The 15,909-nt window shown below is 44.7% G+C and overlaps 1 protein-coding gene across 2 annotated transcripts; it reads right to left on the bottom strand.

Moving 5' to 3' along the window:
- Nucleotides 1–221: 221 nt before the first annotated feature.
- Nucleotides 222–13,644, bottom strand: SLC10A1 (solute carrier family 10 member 1). 2 transcript variants are annotated; one of them, XM_032774814.2, is made up of 5 exons: nucleotides 12,168–13,644; nucleotides 10,007–10,480; nucleotides 4,726–4,936; nucleotides 3,591–3,769; nucleotides 222–696 (listed from the first exon to the last, which is right to left on the bottom strand). In XM_032774814.2, exons 2-5 carry the CDS (start codon nucleotides 10,426–10,428, stop codon nucleotides 357–359), a joined length of 1,152 nt encoding a protein of 383 aa, XP_032630705.2. In that variant the 5' UTR covers nucleotides 10,429–10,480; nucleotides 12,168–13,644; the 3' UTR covers nucleotides 222–356. The 2 variants fall into 2 exon arrangements, with proteins under 2 accessions (XP_032630705.2, XP_074921501.1); XM_075065400.1 differs by having other exon boundaries at nucleotides 10,007–13,644.
- Nucleotides 13,645–15,909: the final 2,265 nt, after the last annotated feature.

Below are 15,909 nucleotides of genomic sequence, written 5' to 3' on the forward strand. Positions count from 1 at the left end.
ATGTTAGATGGGGTGGGATCTGAGTTAGTACAGAAAATTTTTTCCTTGGATTTCTATCTGGTGAGTCTTGCCCACATGCTCAGGGTTTAGCTGATCACCATATTTGGGGTAGGGAAGGAATTTTCCTCCGGAGAAGATTGGCTTAGGCCTTGGGGTTTTTCGTCTTTCTCTGCAGCGTAGGGCATGGATCACTTGCTGGAAGATTCTCTGCTCCTTGAGGTCTTCAAACCACAATTTGAGGACTTCAATAACTCAGACATAGGTTAGGGGTTTGTTATTGAAGTGGATGGGTGAGATTCTGTGACCTGCATCGTGCAAGAGGTCAGACTAGATGATCATAATGGTCCCTTCTGACCTTAAAGTCTGAGTCTACAACTGAGTTCCACCCCAGAGATAGCAGCAGTTATGGGGGCAGTGATATCAGTGTGTGGTTTATACACTACTTTGAGATGAAAAGCCTGTAGGAACAGGAGAGAGGTTTTAGTTAAACTACACTTGCCGTTTGGTTTCTTTAGCTTTTCATGAACCCTGAAGGCCAGTATCAGGAGAAAGCCCTCTCCAAGCTGGAATGCCATGTATAGGAACGGGAAGAAGAAAAGGGGTCCAATGACATCGGGGGCAAAGGCCACTCTGAGGATGGTAGAGCAGAGCTGCACATTCTGGCAACCAGTCTCCATGCAGACTGTCCGCCTGCACCTGTACAGGAAAGAGTTAAACACAGGCGTGAATTGCAGAACTGCAGACACGGTGCCCAGCTATTTATGCATTTGACCCTGGTAAAAAACTGCAGTCGGAGCAGTGCTGAGAATTCGAATGAGGTGCTTTGTCCAGCACTCCTTTGGGAGTGTGCAACGTAGGTAGTGACAGAGGTGGTGTGCATGGGTGAAAATTCTGCCTAGTAATGTTTGGTGGTCATGAATCTGGGGTTCTCAAGGAGCTGCTGCCACCACAAGGGGAAAAAAATCTGGTTCAAAAGTGAGGACAGAGAGAAAGTTGCCAGGGAAAGGTAAGGGGAGGTTTGGGTGTGTTAGGAGGGTTATCTTGGCTGAGTTACCCATGGGCTCAACGCATGATAAGAGATGATTCAGTTGTGTAGTGGGGTCCCAACTTTGAATCTGTGCTGGTGTCTTCAGCTAAATATTGTTGTTCCCTTTGTGGTGTGAGGCAGTTATCAAAATAGGAATAAATGTTTGAGTTTTGTCAGTCCTGTCAGCACTCACTAACCCTTTTCTCCATCACTTTCTACCTGGGAGTTCTCCTGACTTTTCTCTTTCGTATTTCATTGTCAGTAACTGAGAATTCTGAAATAAACAGGTCTGTAGTGACCAAAAGTGAAACCATTTATCAACTTTTTCAGAGGCCTGTGTGAAACAACTTGGTGGGTCTTCAGATGTCCATTTGACAGCATTGCCTCTGCCATTGGTCCAACTTTTATCAGACCCAAGACGGCCAAAGAATGAATTGGTCCATGAGACTCTACTCATCTCTCATCCCAGTAAGGATTGAGGCATATAGGCTAGGGACGATACAGAGGCAATGTTCCCTCTAATTTTTTACATCTATGTGCAGAATTAATTTTGTTATGTGCACCAATATGGAGGTGACGTGTGGTGGAGGTGGGGCCGAGGGGTTTTGAGTGTGGGAGGGGTCCAAGGGCTGGGGCAGAGGGTTGGGGTACGGGGGAGTGAGGGCTCTGGCTGGGGGTGTGGGTTCTGGGGTGGGGCTGAGGATGAGGGGTTTGGGGTTCAGGCTGCCCTGGGGCTGCGGCGGGGTGAGAGGACTCCCCCCAGCCCTGTCTTGCTGCAGCAGCCTGGTGCTGCAGAACACTGCCTCTCTCTGCCGAGGCAACTCCAGGGCCGGGGGAGAGGCACCTCTCCCCACCTGCATGGCCCTTGATAGCCGGCTGCAGGAACTTGGTACGGAGGTAGCTTGCACTATCACTGCCTGTATTCATGTGTGTCCTGTAGTTAAACAACAAGTGTCAATCTCCAGGGTTGCTGCTGGCACCATTTAATCACTACAAAATCACATTTTTGGGGGGTGAGTGTGGGGATCTGTGTAGACAGCTTCTCTCATCTGTGCTCAGGCTTCTAGCATCAGTGCTGGGAGATCATGTTCAAAGTTCAGTTATCAGAGTGCATCAGAGCCTCTGTGCTGAAAGCAACTCATTCAGCATCTCTCAAGATTCCAGTGTCATTCTTTTGTACTCAGTCCCCTTTCCTAGGAGTGAGTGTGTGATAATTGATAAGGGATTGTGATGGGGTATATTTGCCCTGCACTGGACAAGGGGTTAACCCCACACTCTGAGCAGAGGAAATTATGCCCCTTTGGCCCTGTTGAGTGTGCTCCAACCAGGGCAGCCCAGGGGGTGGAGGGAAGTGGGGCAATTTGACCTGGGCCCTGTAGGGTCCCCCATGAGAGTTTTTTTGGGGCCCCTGGAGCAGGGTCCTTCACTTGCTCTGGGGGCCCCGGAAAACTCTCACGTGGCCCAGGGCCCCCGGAGCTTCTTCTGCTCCAGGTCTTTGGATAATTTGGTGGGGGGGGGGGCTTCCACCCCAGGACCTGCCGCTGAAGTGCCCTGAAGACCCGCGGCAGGGGGTCCTTTCACCCCAGGACCCACCGCTGAAGAGCTGGGTCTTCAGCAGTAATTCGGCGGTGGGGACCCCCCGCCACAGGTCTTCGGGGCACTTCAGTGGTGGGTCCCGGAGAAGAAGGACCCCTCGCCTCTGAATTACTGCCACAGTGGGGACCCCCACCGCCGAGGACCCCAGACCCCCTGAATCCTCTGGGCGGCCCTGGCTCCAACAGCTGCTGCAGTATAAAATGGAGCAACCCAGCTCATTCTAGGCTGACTGCCGGAAAGGAAGGACGCATCTCGCAGGCTCCAGCCCGGGAGCAGCTGGAACCCCAGACCATTGAAGCCAGAGGCACTGAGATCCAGGCAGATGCCTGGATACCAGTGGATGCCCAAGGGAGGCCGGAGCTTCTGGAAACTGCACGCTGAGGAACTAGGAGACCTGAAAGATGTCTAGACCACAGCATTGGGGAATATGGTAGGAAGTAGCCCAGGGGAACTAGACAGTGGACTGCTTATCAAACTGGATCTTGAGCCAGTGTGTTTTGGTCAGATCCCTGCTGACTCTGTGGCAATCATGCTTGCCACTGTCAGAGCCCTGGACTGGGACCCGGTAGAGCCTGGAGGTCCTATGTCCCCCTGTCCTGGCTGCCACCCACCCCTAGGTGGCTGCCTATTTCCTCAACTGTCCACTAGACCACTCAGCCCTGCTGAGGAGGGCAGCCATATTGATTCTGGCCATTGGGCCACACGACCCCACTGAGGAGGGGGTTTCATTGACTTTAGCCATTAGGACATACTGCCCTTACATCAAGGACAACTATATTGACTTTGGCTACTCAGCCATACTGACCCAATGACAAGAGTGAGCATATTGACTCTGGCCATTGGGCCATACTTCCCTGAGGCTAAGGGCAGGCAGGCAGATTTCTTGCAGGGCTGTGATGGCTTTTCCCCTCTCCCCAAAGGGGGACGGGGTGTAATTGCCCTGCTACAGAGATGTAGAGGGACCTACCTGTCATTGAGCTTGAAAAATGAAGATAGCATGTAGCCAAGCAGGAAACCAATAAAAGGCATCAAGGCAGACATTCCCAGTAGGGGTGGTGAGAAGACGATCAAAAAACTGTTTCCAACACTTGTCACAAACAGAGCAATTATTGGAACAGATGATACAAGCAACACAATCATCCCTGCCTGAAATAAAAGTGGATCAGGAGTTGGGAAAGACAAGACAAAAATCCCCATTAAAATTAGCCAAGATGTTTGTAAGTAGCTGTCCTATTGTCTGTTAGAATGACACCTTCCTACCTGTAATAATATAGTGCCTTCATCTCAAAGCACTTAACAGACTCTGTTGGAACGCCTTGACTCACAGTTAGAACACAGGCACTGCTGAGATGGAATATGTTGCTGTTTTTTCTAGACCTAAGTAGATGCTGGTGATCTGCCCCAGGTGGTTCTGGATGATAGCCACAAAGCCCTAGTTAGTGGCTTGGAGGCTTTCCTCTTGTCCTGTGTTGGTAGGCATCTGAGCTCTCCGCACAGTAGGAGAACATTTTGTGCAAGGCTATGGATTGGTTAGAGAGTATTGTCCAGTGGTTAGAGCAGGGAACTGGGAGTAAGTATTCTTGGGTCCTGTCCTCAGCTCTTTCAGTGGTTTGGGGCATGACTTAGAACAGGGGTTGGCAATCTTTCAGAAGTGGTGTGCCAAGTCTTCATTTATTCACTTGAATTTAAGGTTTCGCGTGCCAGTAATAAATTTTAACATTTTTAGAAGGTCTCTTTCTAGAAGTCTATAATATATAACTAAACTATTGTTGTATGTAAAGTAAATAAGGTTTTTAATATGTTTAAGAAGCTTCATTTAAAATTAAATTAAAATGCAGAGGCCCCCAGACCAGTGGCCAGGACCCGGGCAGTGTGAGTGCCGCGGAAAATCAACTTGCATGCCGCCTTTGGCACACATGCCATAGATTGTCTACCCCTGACTTAGAAGAAGCTACTTAACCCTTCTGTGCTTCAGTTTTCCCATCTGTAAATCAGGGGTACAGATACTAATTATCTCATAGGCAACATGAGATGAAATGTTTGTAAATTGCTTTGAGGCCCTTAGAGAAAGGTGATTACCACAGGATAATGTCATTTCTTACCTTGATGATGAGGCGAGCATACTGTGGCTTCTTCTCATTCAGGAAGATGCCAATGGTGCAGGGAATGAGCATCATGGCCAAGGAGATGACTATTCCCTTGTAAGGTACTTTGCCCTCTAGGTTGCCCTGGTACATCCCTCTTGAGTAAAGATACAGTAGAAGAGGCATCAGCCCAAGTGCCAGGAGCGTTGAGCATGTGGTCATCACAATGCTGAGATGAAGGGAGAAAGTAACAGCAGTGGAATAAAATTCTTTGTTGGAACAGTCATCTCTTTATCTAACTTGGACACATCCATCCATCTACAATTTCAGCTCACTTTTCCCATTTCTCCCCTTTCCCTCACAGAGGTTTCAGCTTTACCAGGTGGTGAAAGGACCTACAGGAATGGAAGTAAGAGAAGACTGAGGTGTTAAAGGACAGTTCTATTTTAGGCTCAAAAAGTAGTCATAGTATGCATCTTGGTTCATAGAAATTGCCGTACTGCATCAGACCTGTGGTCCAGCTAATCTAGTATCCTATCTCCAGCAGTGGCTGGTACTAGTTGCTCTAAAGGAAAGTGCAAGAAACTGCACAACAGACAGTTATGGAATAACCTTCCCATAGGGAAAATTTCTTCTCCACTAGTTAGTTAGCTGGCTTTCCCCTGAAATATTAGGGTTTATATCTTCAAAGTTCTTGGGTTGGTTTGTTTCTAAACACTTCCTGTTATAACTCTGGATGTTCTTGTTATCCATGTACATAAAGTGCAAAAGTTCAGAAGCTATGCAGAGAAAGCTAAGTTCAGCTGTCTTTCCCTTGCTGTTGTTTCCACTCTTTTATCTTGGACAAGGGCCATTGGACTGAGGCAATGCTAGTCTAATTTTTTGGGGAGCTTATCTTTTTCTATTGGGGATAACCCCTTAAGACTCTCTTGATTTACATGGAATGGCAGGAGGTCTTTTAAGAGTACTAATAACTGGAATGGTGAAGGGGTGAGAAATGTAGGCATTGGCACTCTGGAACAAAACAATGGTCCATTTACGCCAGTATTCTGTCCTCAACAGTGGCTTACGTTGGTCACTTTAAAAAGAGGTATAAAACCCCATTATGCCTGATGATGCAACAGCAGTGATGTAGTGCTAAACTGTACAGTGCAGGAACCCTGCAGAAATTCCCTCAAGTTGGTAATTCTATTACGTATGAGATAGTCTCCAAAATCCATCTTGCATGTGATGTCACCGTAAGATAAAGCAGCCATTTTTGAAACCTAACATTTTACCGGTAAATTTATCTAATGAAAATCGGTACAACAGTAATTGTGAGACTTCACACATTAGTAATAAATATACATATTGTTCTAATATAAAACACGTGTAGCTCAGCTCCTCTATGGCAAACTTTAAACTAAGTAGCAAGGCACAGGGAAAGCAATTGGTAATTAGTCAAAGAGCTCATCGGCAGAACATGTAAAATACTCCTTTTGTAAAACGTTCTCTGCAAAATTCAACTAAAGCATTTAAGATGCCAGAAGAACATTTCACATTGGTCTTGAATTTTACTCAGATTTCACATCCACTTATTAAATTTATCACATAACCTTTTAGAAGAAAGGTAGATTGGCTCTACTGCATATGATGGTAGCTTGGAAAGAAGTGACTCTCAACTTGAAAACTTAGTGTGTTTTAAGGGGATTCAGACTATAATGTTATCTTAAAAATAAACAAAAAAGCTGAGGAGAGAAGAACCATCTACGGCCTCTCCTCAATTTGTAATATTTTTCTGCTTATTCTATGAAGCGTTTCACTGTTTTCATAAGACCTTCACAGGACATATTCCCCATTGGTGACTTGCCTCCTGAATTTCTGACCCTCTCTTATTATTGCTTCTAAATCATCTCCTTAGGAAAAGTATCATGAAATGTTTAAGAACATAAGAAAGGCCGTACTGGGTCAGACCAAAGGTCCATCTAGCCCGGTAGCTGTCTACCAACTGTGGCCAATGCCAGGTGCCCCAGAGGGAGTGAACCTAACAGGCAATGATCAAGTGTTCTCTCTCCTGCCATCCATCTCCATCCTCTGATGAATAGAGGCTAGGGACACCATTCTTTACCCATCCTGGCTAACAGCCATTTATGGACTTAACCACCATGAATTTATCCAGTTCTCTTTTAAACTCTGTTACAGTCCTAGCCTTCACAACCTCCTCAGGTAAGGAGTTCTACAAGTTGACTGTGCGCTGTGTGAAGAAGAACTTCCTTTTATTTGTTTTAAACCTGCTGCCTATTAATTTCATTTGGTGACCCCTAGTTCTTGTATTATGGGAATAAGTAAATAACTTTTCCTATCCACTTTTCACTCACTCATGATTTTATATACCCTATCATATCCCCCTTAGTCTCCTCTTTCCAAGCTGAAGATCCTAGCCTCTTTAATCTTTCCTCATATGGGCCCTCTCCAAACCCTATCATTTTAGCTGCCCTTTCTGAACCTTTCTAGTGCTGAATATCTTTTTTAGGTGAGGAGACCACATCTGTACACGTATGTAAGGGCAATAATATATTATGTAAGGTCATAATATATTTTCAGTCTTATTCTCTAGCCCTTCTTAATGATTCCTAACATCCTGTTGCTTTTTTGACCGCCTCTGCACACTGCGTGGACAACTTCAGAGACTATCCACGATGACTCAAGAATCTTTTCCTGACTCGTTGTAGCTAAATTAGCCCCCATCATATTGTATGTAAGTGGGTTATTTTTTCCAATGTGCATTACTTTACATTTATCCACATTAAATTCATTTGCCATTTTGTTGCCATCACTTAGTTTTTGTGAGATCTTTTTGAAGTTCTTCCACAATCTGCTTTGGTCTTAACTATCTTGAGTAGTTTAGTATCATGTGCAAACTTGCCACCACTGTTTACCCCTTTCTCCAGATCATTTATGAATAATTGAATAGGATGGTCCTAGGACTGACCTTTGGGCACACCACTAGTTACCCCTCTCCATCTGAGAATTTACCATTAATTCCTACCCTTGCTTCCCTGTTCTTTAACCAGTTCTCAATCCATGAAAGACCTTCCTTTTTACCATGACAGCTTAATTTACGTAAGACCTTTGGTGAGGGACCTTGTCAAAGGCTTTCTGGAAATCTAAGTACACTAAGTCCACTGGATCCCCTTGTCTACATGTTTGTTGACCCCTTCAAAGACTTCAAATAGATTAGTAAGACACGATTTCCCTTTACAGAAACCATGTTGACTATTGCTCAACAGTTTATGTTTTTCTATGTGTCTGACAATTTTATTCTTAACTATTGCTTCGACTAATTTGCCCGGTACCGACGTTAGACTTACCGGTCTGTAATTGCCAGGATCACCTCTAGAGCCCTTTTTAAATATTGGCAATACGTTAGCTAACTTCCAGTCATTTTGATCAGTATTTTGCCATTTGGTGGTCTTGCATGGTAATCACATGGGAAAATCTATGCTGAGTGGATTCTAAATCATGGTGCACAAAAGGGTCTGCTAGAAAGTCTTGTCATTTTGATGAGTTCATTGATAAAGATGCACTATGGGACACTTTGCTTAATGGCAGAGAGCTAATAGGGAGAAGTGCCACTTTTCCTTAGTTAATTTCAGCAATTGCTCATAAGCTTCTGTGGCATGTGAATTTATGCTGAATTGGCTGAATTTTCAAAAGGGTCTCAGCCATGGCCATGAGTCACCATTGTGTTACTCCAGATTCAAGTTGATGTAACTCTACTTGAACTAAATGAATGGAGTTACACCACTATGTAAGGGGAGTTAATGCAATGGGGGATCAAGCCCCAAATCTTTATATCTGAACCTACAGTTTTGCCCATGGACAAACGTGCAATTTTTGAGCACATAGAGCTTTTGTTTTTTGTGTTCACAAATTACGCGACTGGGCACCAGATGCAAAGAAGGTTGTTACAAATATGCAGCCCACTCTTGAAAATGTGGTCTCTGTGTCACAGGACCAAACACAAGGATCCACATTTCCATGCAATAAAAATAAAATCTACCACAACAAAAAGCACTGTTAAAACAACCAACTAACTAATCAAACATCCCATGGTAGACCCTTATTTTATGTCAACCAGCTGAATTTGTTAATGAAAGGCTGAGAGAACAGGGACCGCTCCTATTTGGCTTTAATTTATCATTATATCTTTATTATCCTTAGATAGACCTTTGTCTCCCTACTCTATTCATTTAATTACCCAGTCAATTTGTAATTGGTCACAACATTTTCCATTTGGTTGAATTTTGGGTTGAAGAGGTTGAAATTCACATCGAGTTCTTTGAAATGTAGCTTGTAGTCCAATACTGTGCTGAGTGACAAGACTGATGAGCATGCCACAGGTAAGGTATTGAAATCAATTCTTCTTATGGCACCAACAAAAATACACAATTTGTCTTCCTCTGTTGAGTGTTTCTTTCCTCCTAAAGCTATAATCTGTGCAGGTTTCTAATTCCTGGGTCCTAACTGCAAGACCAGTAGAAACTCTCCTAGTTCTCTGTCTACCGCCCCATTGCTCCTTACCTTCCATGCTGGCTTAAGTCTGCACCCTGGTTTCCTGGGATGGTGTTTCATCCTCTGCTCACTTCACTCCTCCCTGCTGGCTGGCTCTCAGCTTCCTGCTGGTTTCCAGAGTAGCAGCACCAAGAGTAGCTTCTATGCATTCTGGCAGGAGGGCTCAGCAGGCAGAACAGGACCCAGCTGCTGGCTGGGCTCCCTTCCACCCTGCTCTGCTCCTTCTCTCCCTCCTCCCTGCTGGTTTGAGGTTTCCCCAGTGCCAAGAGTAGCTGCAGTGGGTTCTGGCAGGAGAGCCCAACGCAGGCATCGGTCACACTCCCAGCCACATGAGGTTGTTTACTGGTGCATGTGAGGAAACATTGGTGGCTGGGCTAAATTTGAGCGGTGTTTCAGCCTGGCACATCAGGTCACACCACCACTGAAATTTGTCTTGGCCACTGCTCTGGCTGGCATTATGGAGGGGTAGCCAGGTCAAATCTTAGTGGTGGTGTGACCCCAAGTGCTGGAGTGCAGCTGTATTCTAGATTTTAGGTGCCAGAGTGCTGCTCTGGGCCAATAGTGACTAAGCAGCATTTAGCATCAAGCTGATGAGTACTCCAAAAATACTTTGGGTACAATACCAAATTTCTTCCTGCCTGAAGCATTAGAATTGAGAGAGCTAATAAGTTAGACTGTAGACCAGTCTCCCAACTGAAATGGCCTGGCTAGTGACAATGGTGAGGTTGTACTGAGCTCTCCTTACCTTAGGTTCATGTCTCCTTTTGATGCCAGACTAAAAATGTTTGAGAGGTTTCCACCTGGACAGCAACCACAGATGAGCACAGCCAGAGACTCAATAGGTCCCAAATGGAAGAGCTTTCCCAAGGCAAACGCTGTCAGAGGCATTATGCCATACTGAGCCACCACAGCAACGGCCACCCCTTTAGGTTTCCAGAAGTGAGTCTTGATCTTGGAGAGCTGCATGGTGCATCCCAGTGACACCATGACAATGCTGAGGACACCAATGAGGATTCCATTCAGTGCTTGGTCAGTGGCCCATTGGCGAAACGTGAAAGTCAATGTAAAGTTGGGGAAGGAGGCATTCTCAGTGTGCTCTGGGTTCCAGGATTCTGGGCTCCCATAGGCTCCTCTGGTGTTATTAATTGTTGCTTTGAGCTTAGCCATCCCTCCTTCCTGGTGTGGTTGGCAAAGTGAGGAAGGAAGCCAGTTCAAAAGCCTGAAACAATGCAAATCCAGTGCAAGTAAACATCACATTCAACACTCCCCTTTCCTGCAGTCAGTACCTTCTCGTCTTCAGGCCAGAGCTCTTATCATCTAGTACTGAGTGCAGCTGAAGGCTATTTTGTCAAGGATCATATTTTTAATAGTTTGCACCTTTCTGCCCAAGGAATTCAAAGCACTCTCCTTAATTTTAGTTCTAAAATAACGCCTCTAATATCCATATTGATGGCTGGCTAATATTTCATGCATGACACAATATCAGCCTCTGTCTCATGGCTTTCAGTGAATAGCCATGAAACAGAGCCAATTGATTTCAAGAATAAAAATCTTCCACTATTTTCTAGCTTTCCAAAACTTCCAGTTGGATTCCTTGACTCCTCTCTAGCTTCCTTAGCCTTTCCCACACTATGAGAACAAAGGCACAGTCAATGAAAATGAAAGGCAGCTAATTTAAAACTGGTAAAATGAAATAGCCTGTAGAACTCATTGCCACAAGATGCTACTGAGGCCAAGAGCTTAGCAGGATTCAAAACAGTTAGGCATTTATATACCCAGTGAGAACATCCCCAGTGATGTTACAAAGAATTCATTTTTTTCCCTCTAGGGTTACATCTACCCTGTGAGCAAGAGGTGTGATTCCTCCGCTCACATACACATGCTAGCTCTCATTGAACTAGCATGAGTATGAACAGCTGCGTAACTGCAGTAGTGTAGGCATAGCTTAGCCACGCCATGTGCATATCCACAGGGGTCTGGTGCATTTGTACCTGGCATAGCCAAGCTGTACCTCTGCTGCTGCTACCCATACTACAGTGGCTACACTGCTAGTTGTACTCACACTAGCTCTCATCAATCTAGCTTAAGCATGTGCACATGAGCAGGGGACTCGTATCCCCTACTGCACAGTATAGACAAAGCCTAAGAAGGGTTATAAACCCTCATTCTTCAGGGCTGAGCCCTCCTCTGACTCATGGGAGTTTGGAAGAAGCTTTTCCTGTGGATAGGTTATTCCAGAAGGGGCTGTCTTGTGCCTTACTCTGAAGCACCTGTTGCTGATCACAGTCAGTGCAGGATACTGGACTAGGTAGACTCTGATCTGATAGGGCAATTCCTCTGTTATGTTTACAACCACAAATTAATTGAGCTTCACAATGTTCCAAAATAGCACTCCTATCTTAGAGATGTGGAAACAAACACAGATAGGCTACCTGATTCATCCAAGGACACCCACTGAGTCAGTGGCAGAGCAGGAAAACCCCCCAGGTTTCTTGGCCTTGTTAAAGCATCGGACAGCCAGCCATGTTTCCTGTCATACCTGCAGCTGCCAGCAGCACACATGAATGGGAGCTGCACAGGGGGACATAAGGAGGAAGTGAGGCGAGCGTGGTGTTCTTTAAAGAAACTATTTCACAAGTTGAAATGACTCCTCTGATCCCCCAGTAAGTCCTTGCCATTCTAACCATGTATCAGGAGGACACATTTCATTCCGTATGCCAGACTTAGGAACCGGATTTACTGGTGCCTAACCTTCTGTGCTCCTTGTTCTCCAAGCTCCTATACACATGCACAAATAAATCTGGAGCAAGCCATCTGGAGACTCCCATTAGCATCAGACCCGGTGTCTGCAAAAACACACAATTCCTAGACACATTAAAGTATAGAGTGGAAATTAATTAATTTACCGTTAGCCCTTAGACTGCTGCTTCAGAAGGTGGATATTGTCTTTGTACTTTTCAGACGGTTTACATGCTACTTGATGATCCATTCCTGGCTGAGTTCTCCAAGCAATAAAACTCAGAAGGCCATTTAGCCATTATGATTCAAGAAAATCCCTTCGCGATCTGGTAAAGTCTGGTCCTGTTCTTGCAGAGTGTGGTAGTAGCTCCTAGAAGAGCAAGACTGGAATCTTCTGCAGGGGGATGTGTTCCAGAGGCAGCCTGTGCAGGCTGGATCTGTTTCTCCTGGGTACACGGTTGGGGAATGGATTTTCACTGCACTGCTTTCTCTGTGAACCCTTCTCTCTTGCTGGAGAAGCTCTACAGCTCTAATTTGTCAGCTGCAGTAATTTATTCATTGCTTCTATTCATAGCAGAGCTCACCAGTGAGCAACCTTTCCAGCCCAATTGCTCTGGAAACATGATTGAAAGCTGGAAGCAATGTAGGAGCCTTTCATTTCTGTTTCTCTCTCTAGTGTTGATTTGAAAATGCCTCTAATAGGCAGAATGTCACAAGGGTAAGAAGGAGTAGCTGGAGCAGGGACAACTTTTGAGTATTGCATAGGCATCTCCCATCAGGTTAGGGGAAGGAGCTATAGCTAAGGTAGTATTTAATGAGAATATTCACTAATGGGTGGCATAGGAATGCCTGGGTTCTTTCCCTGCCTTGTCCACTGACTTGCAATGTGGCCTCAAGAAAGTTAATTGACCTTTTTGTTGCAGCACTTCTCACACTCATGGATAATCCCCACCTCGGTAAAATGGAGATAATACTATCCACCCTGCAGAGGGCATTGCAAAGCTTCATTTTTATGAAGTGCTTTGAGACCCGCAGGTGAATGGTGTGATAGAATATGAAGGCAGATCTTTGTCTCCAGGGCCATAGCTAAGCAAGAAGAAAAAGGTGCTATGCAAAGTTGTGCATTTTGGATGTATTTTTATCTGGGAGGGAGGGAGGGAGGGCATGGTTTGAAGGTCTGTATGAGTAATAAATAATCACAATCAAGGTAGCACATGTGCAAGGGCATTAGAAATCTATAGGGAATTTTGGGGTAAAATCAACAGCAATTTCTCTTCACGTCCCCCACTTCCTTTTCTCCAAATATTCACAGAATTTCTGGGTAGTTGTTTGCTTTCTATTGTATTTGTCTCTGCTCTTCTATTTTAATACTGAATAATGTCATAAGATGCAAGAATGGTCAAATAAAAGCATTTGGTCACGTATTCAGTGTCACTGCGTTTGCTGCCCAAAGAATATCCCAAGCGCAGCTGCAGGAGCTCAACATTTAAAAATTGACAACAGTGTAAATATTTCTCTCCATCTACATATTTAGGTGTGTAGCAACTGTCTGAACTGTCTTAAATAGCAACAATTAAAAAATACTTATAGGAGCTTATGCTTAAAAAGTTTCTACCAGCTGGAAAGCAATTCTCTGTAGTTAAAATGGGAAACACCGTTGCAACCGGTTTTGTCTCTCAAACTGGAAGAACCATTCTAAATGCAGCCACTGTAATAAAATACAGCAGCCTTGTCTCTGTGGAACATCCTTTCTAGTGAATGGAACGTGGAAACATGCCAGGGATGTCCATCCCTCTTACATCAGCACAGGAGCTGGATGTTTGAAATCACTCATGAAGAGGATAATAAATATCATCCTTAGCCATTAAAATCAGCAGACCATTGACATGAACTGGACGATATCAAGACATGCTGCAGGTGGAATATAAACAGGCTTGCATGCCCTTAAGGATGTCAGGGGAGCAGTAGTCAGAAAATTTAATCTTGGTCTGTGTCTATAAATTATTGCTTGGACAATGGCCAGTGAAGCTAACTGCTGTTAGCCAGTGACTTCCATGCTGTCTAACCCTGAGCAGGGCAGGCACAGGGTGGCATGTTGACTAAAGAATCCATGGGACCTTGTTGTCACTTGGACTCCCAGTGGTTGAGCTGGACTGCTGTTAGCAATGGTGGAAAGCTTTAAAAGGAAAAAGGCTAGTGCACACCAGGCCTTGGGTGGGGCCCATCCACACTGAGGACTGAGCTATATTAGTTTGAACTGTTTTCGATCAAGTTCTCTCAACACAGTTTAAGAATGGGTGGCTGCATTCTGCCCTCACCCTATGCAGAAGCCTACTGAGATATTAAAGTAGGTTGCATGGTTGTAAGTGAGGGCACAACTGAGCCCTCACTGCTAGGCCAGTGGGCATAACCATTTTAAACCCATTCAGCTAAGATAGTTTAATTTCCAGTGCAAGGATTGCCCTGGGAACAGTAATTGACACAAGTATTTTTTTTCTACTCTGGACAATTTCTGGACTAAGTTCTTAGCACAATGAACCCTTTGTTTAGGGTTAGCACAATGAACCCAAGTAAATTGTCCCACAGTACAAAGGACCTTATTCTTATAATGTTATATAAAGCTAAATAGCTTGGCAAGATATAATGCACACTAGCACCACTAGTGGTCACTCATAGCACAACAATAGTTAGTCCTAAAACTTGAGGCAAGTGAGATCCTTTAACAGATGTTAAGGCCTCAGTTTTAAACAATATGGGCTAAATTTAAGTGCCACAGCTTTGATCTTGGTGCCGCAAGTTGGGCATAAAAATTAGTGGAAACTGTTTAGTTTCTTGCCCTAAATCTCTTTCGTAAAAAGTAACCAAATAAGTGGTGCTGCACACAGAATGCTTATCACCCTCTGTGCATTAAAAATGTATTTTAAAAATACTAGAGATTTATGGACTTTTCGATAAAAGGTGGAACAGGATGATTTGTGGGTTGTTTTTTTTTTTGTTGTTTTTTTGAAGAAAATCCCCTCAAATTGTAGTTTGCTGGATATATAATGAGCGAGCACTTCACACCTTCAAAGAACCTCACAAATATTAACTGATTAACGCTCATGGCCCCCTGCAAGACAGGTAAATTCTTTGCCATTTTACAGATGGGGAAAATGAGGCACACCTCTTGGGGACAGGGACTGGCATTTATTTTATAGACTCATAGACTCATAGGCTCATAGGTCAGAAGGGACCAATATGATCATCTAGTCTGACCTCCTGCACAAGGCAGGCCACAAAACCCTACCCATACACATTTATAACAACCCCGAACCCATGACTGAGTTATTGAAATCCTCAAAATTGTGGTTTGAAGACCTCAAGCTGCAGAGAATCCACCAGCAAGCGACCCATGCCCCACGCTGCAGAGGAAGGCGAAAAACCTCCAGGGCCCCTGCCAATCCGCCCTGGAGGAAAATTCCTTCCCGACCCCAAATATGGCGATCAGCTAAACCCTGAGCATGTGGGCAAGACTCACCAGCCAGCACCCAGGAAAGAATTCTCTGCAGTAACTCAGATCCCATCCCATCCAACATCCCCTCACAGACCATTGAGCAGACTTATCTGCTGATAATCCAAGATCAATTGCCCAAATTAAACTATCCCATCATAACATCCCCTCCATATACTTATCAAGCTTAGTCTTAAAGCCAGATAAGTCTTTTGCCCCCACTACTTCCCTCGGAAGGCCGTTCCAGAACTTCACTCCCCTAATGGTTAGAAACCTTCGTCTAATTTCAAGTCTAAACTTCCTAATATCCAGTTTGTACCCATTCGTCCTCGTGCCTACATTAGTACTAAACTTAAATAATTCCTCTCCCTCCCTAACGTTAATCCCCCTGATATATTTATATAGAGCAAGCATATCCC

This window comes from Chelonoidis abingdonii, chromosome 4 (assembly GCF_003597395.2).
Source record: "Chelonoidis abingdonii isolate Lonesome George chromosome 4, CheloAbing_2.0, whole genome shotgun sequence".
NCBI classification, from domain to species: domain Eukaryota; kingdom Metazoa; phylum Chordata; order Testudines; family Testudinidae; genus Chelonoidis; species Chelonoidis abingdonii.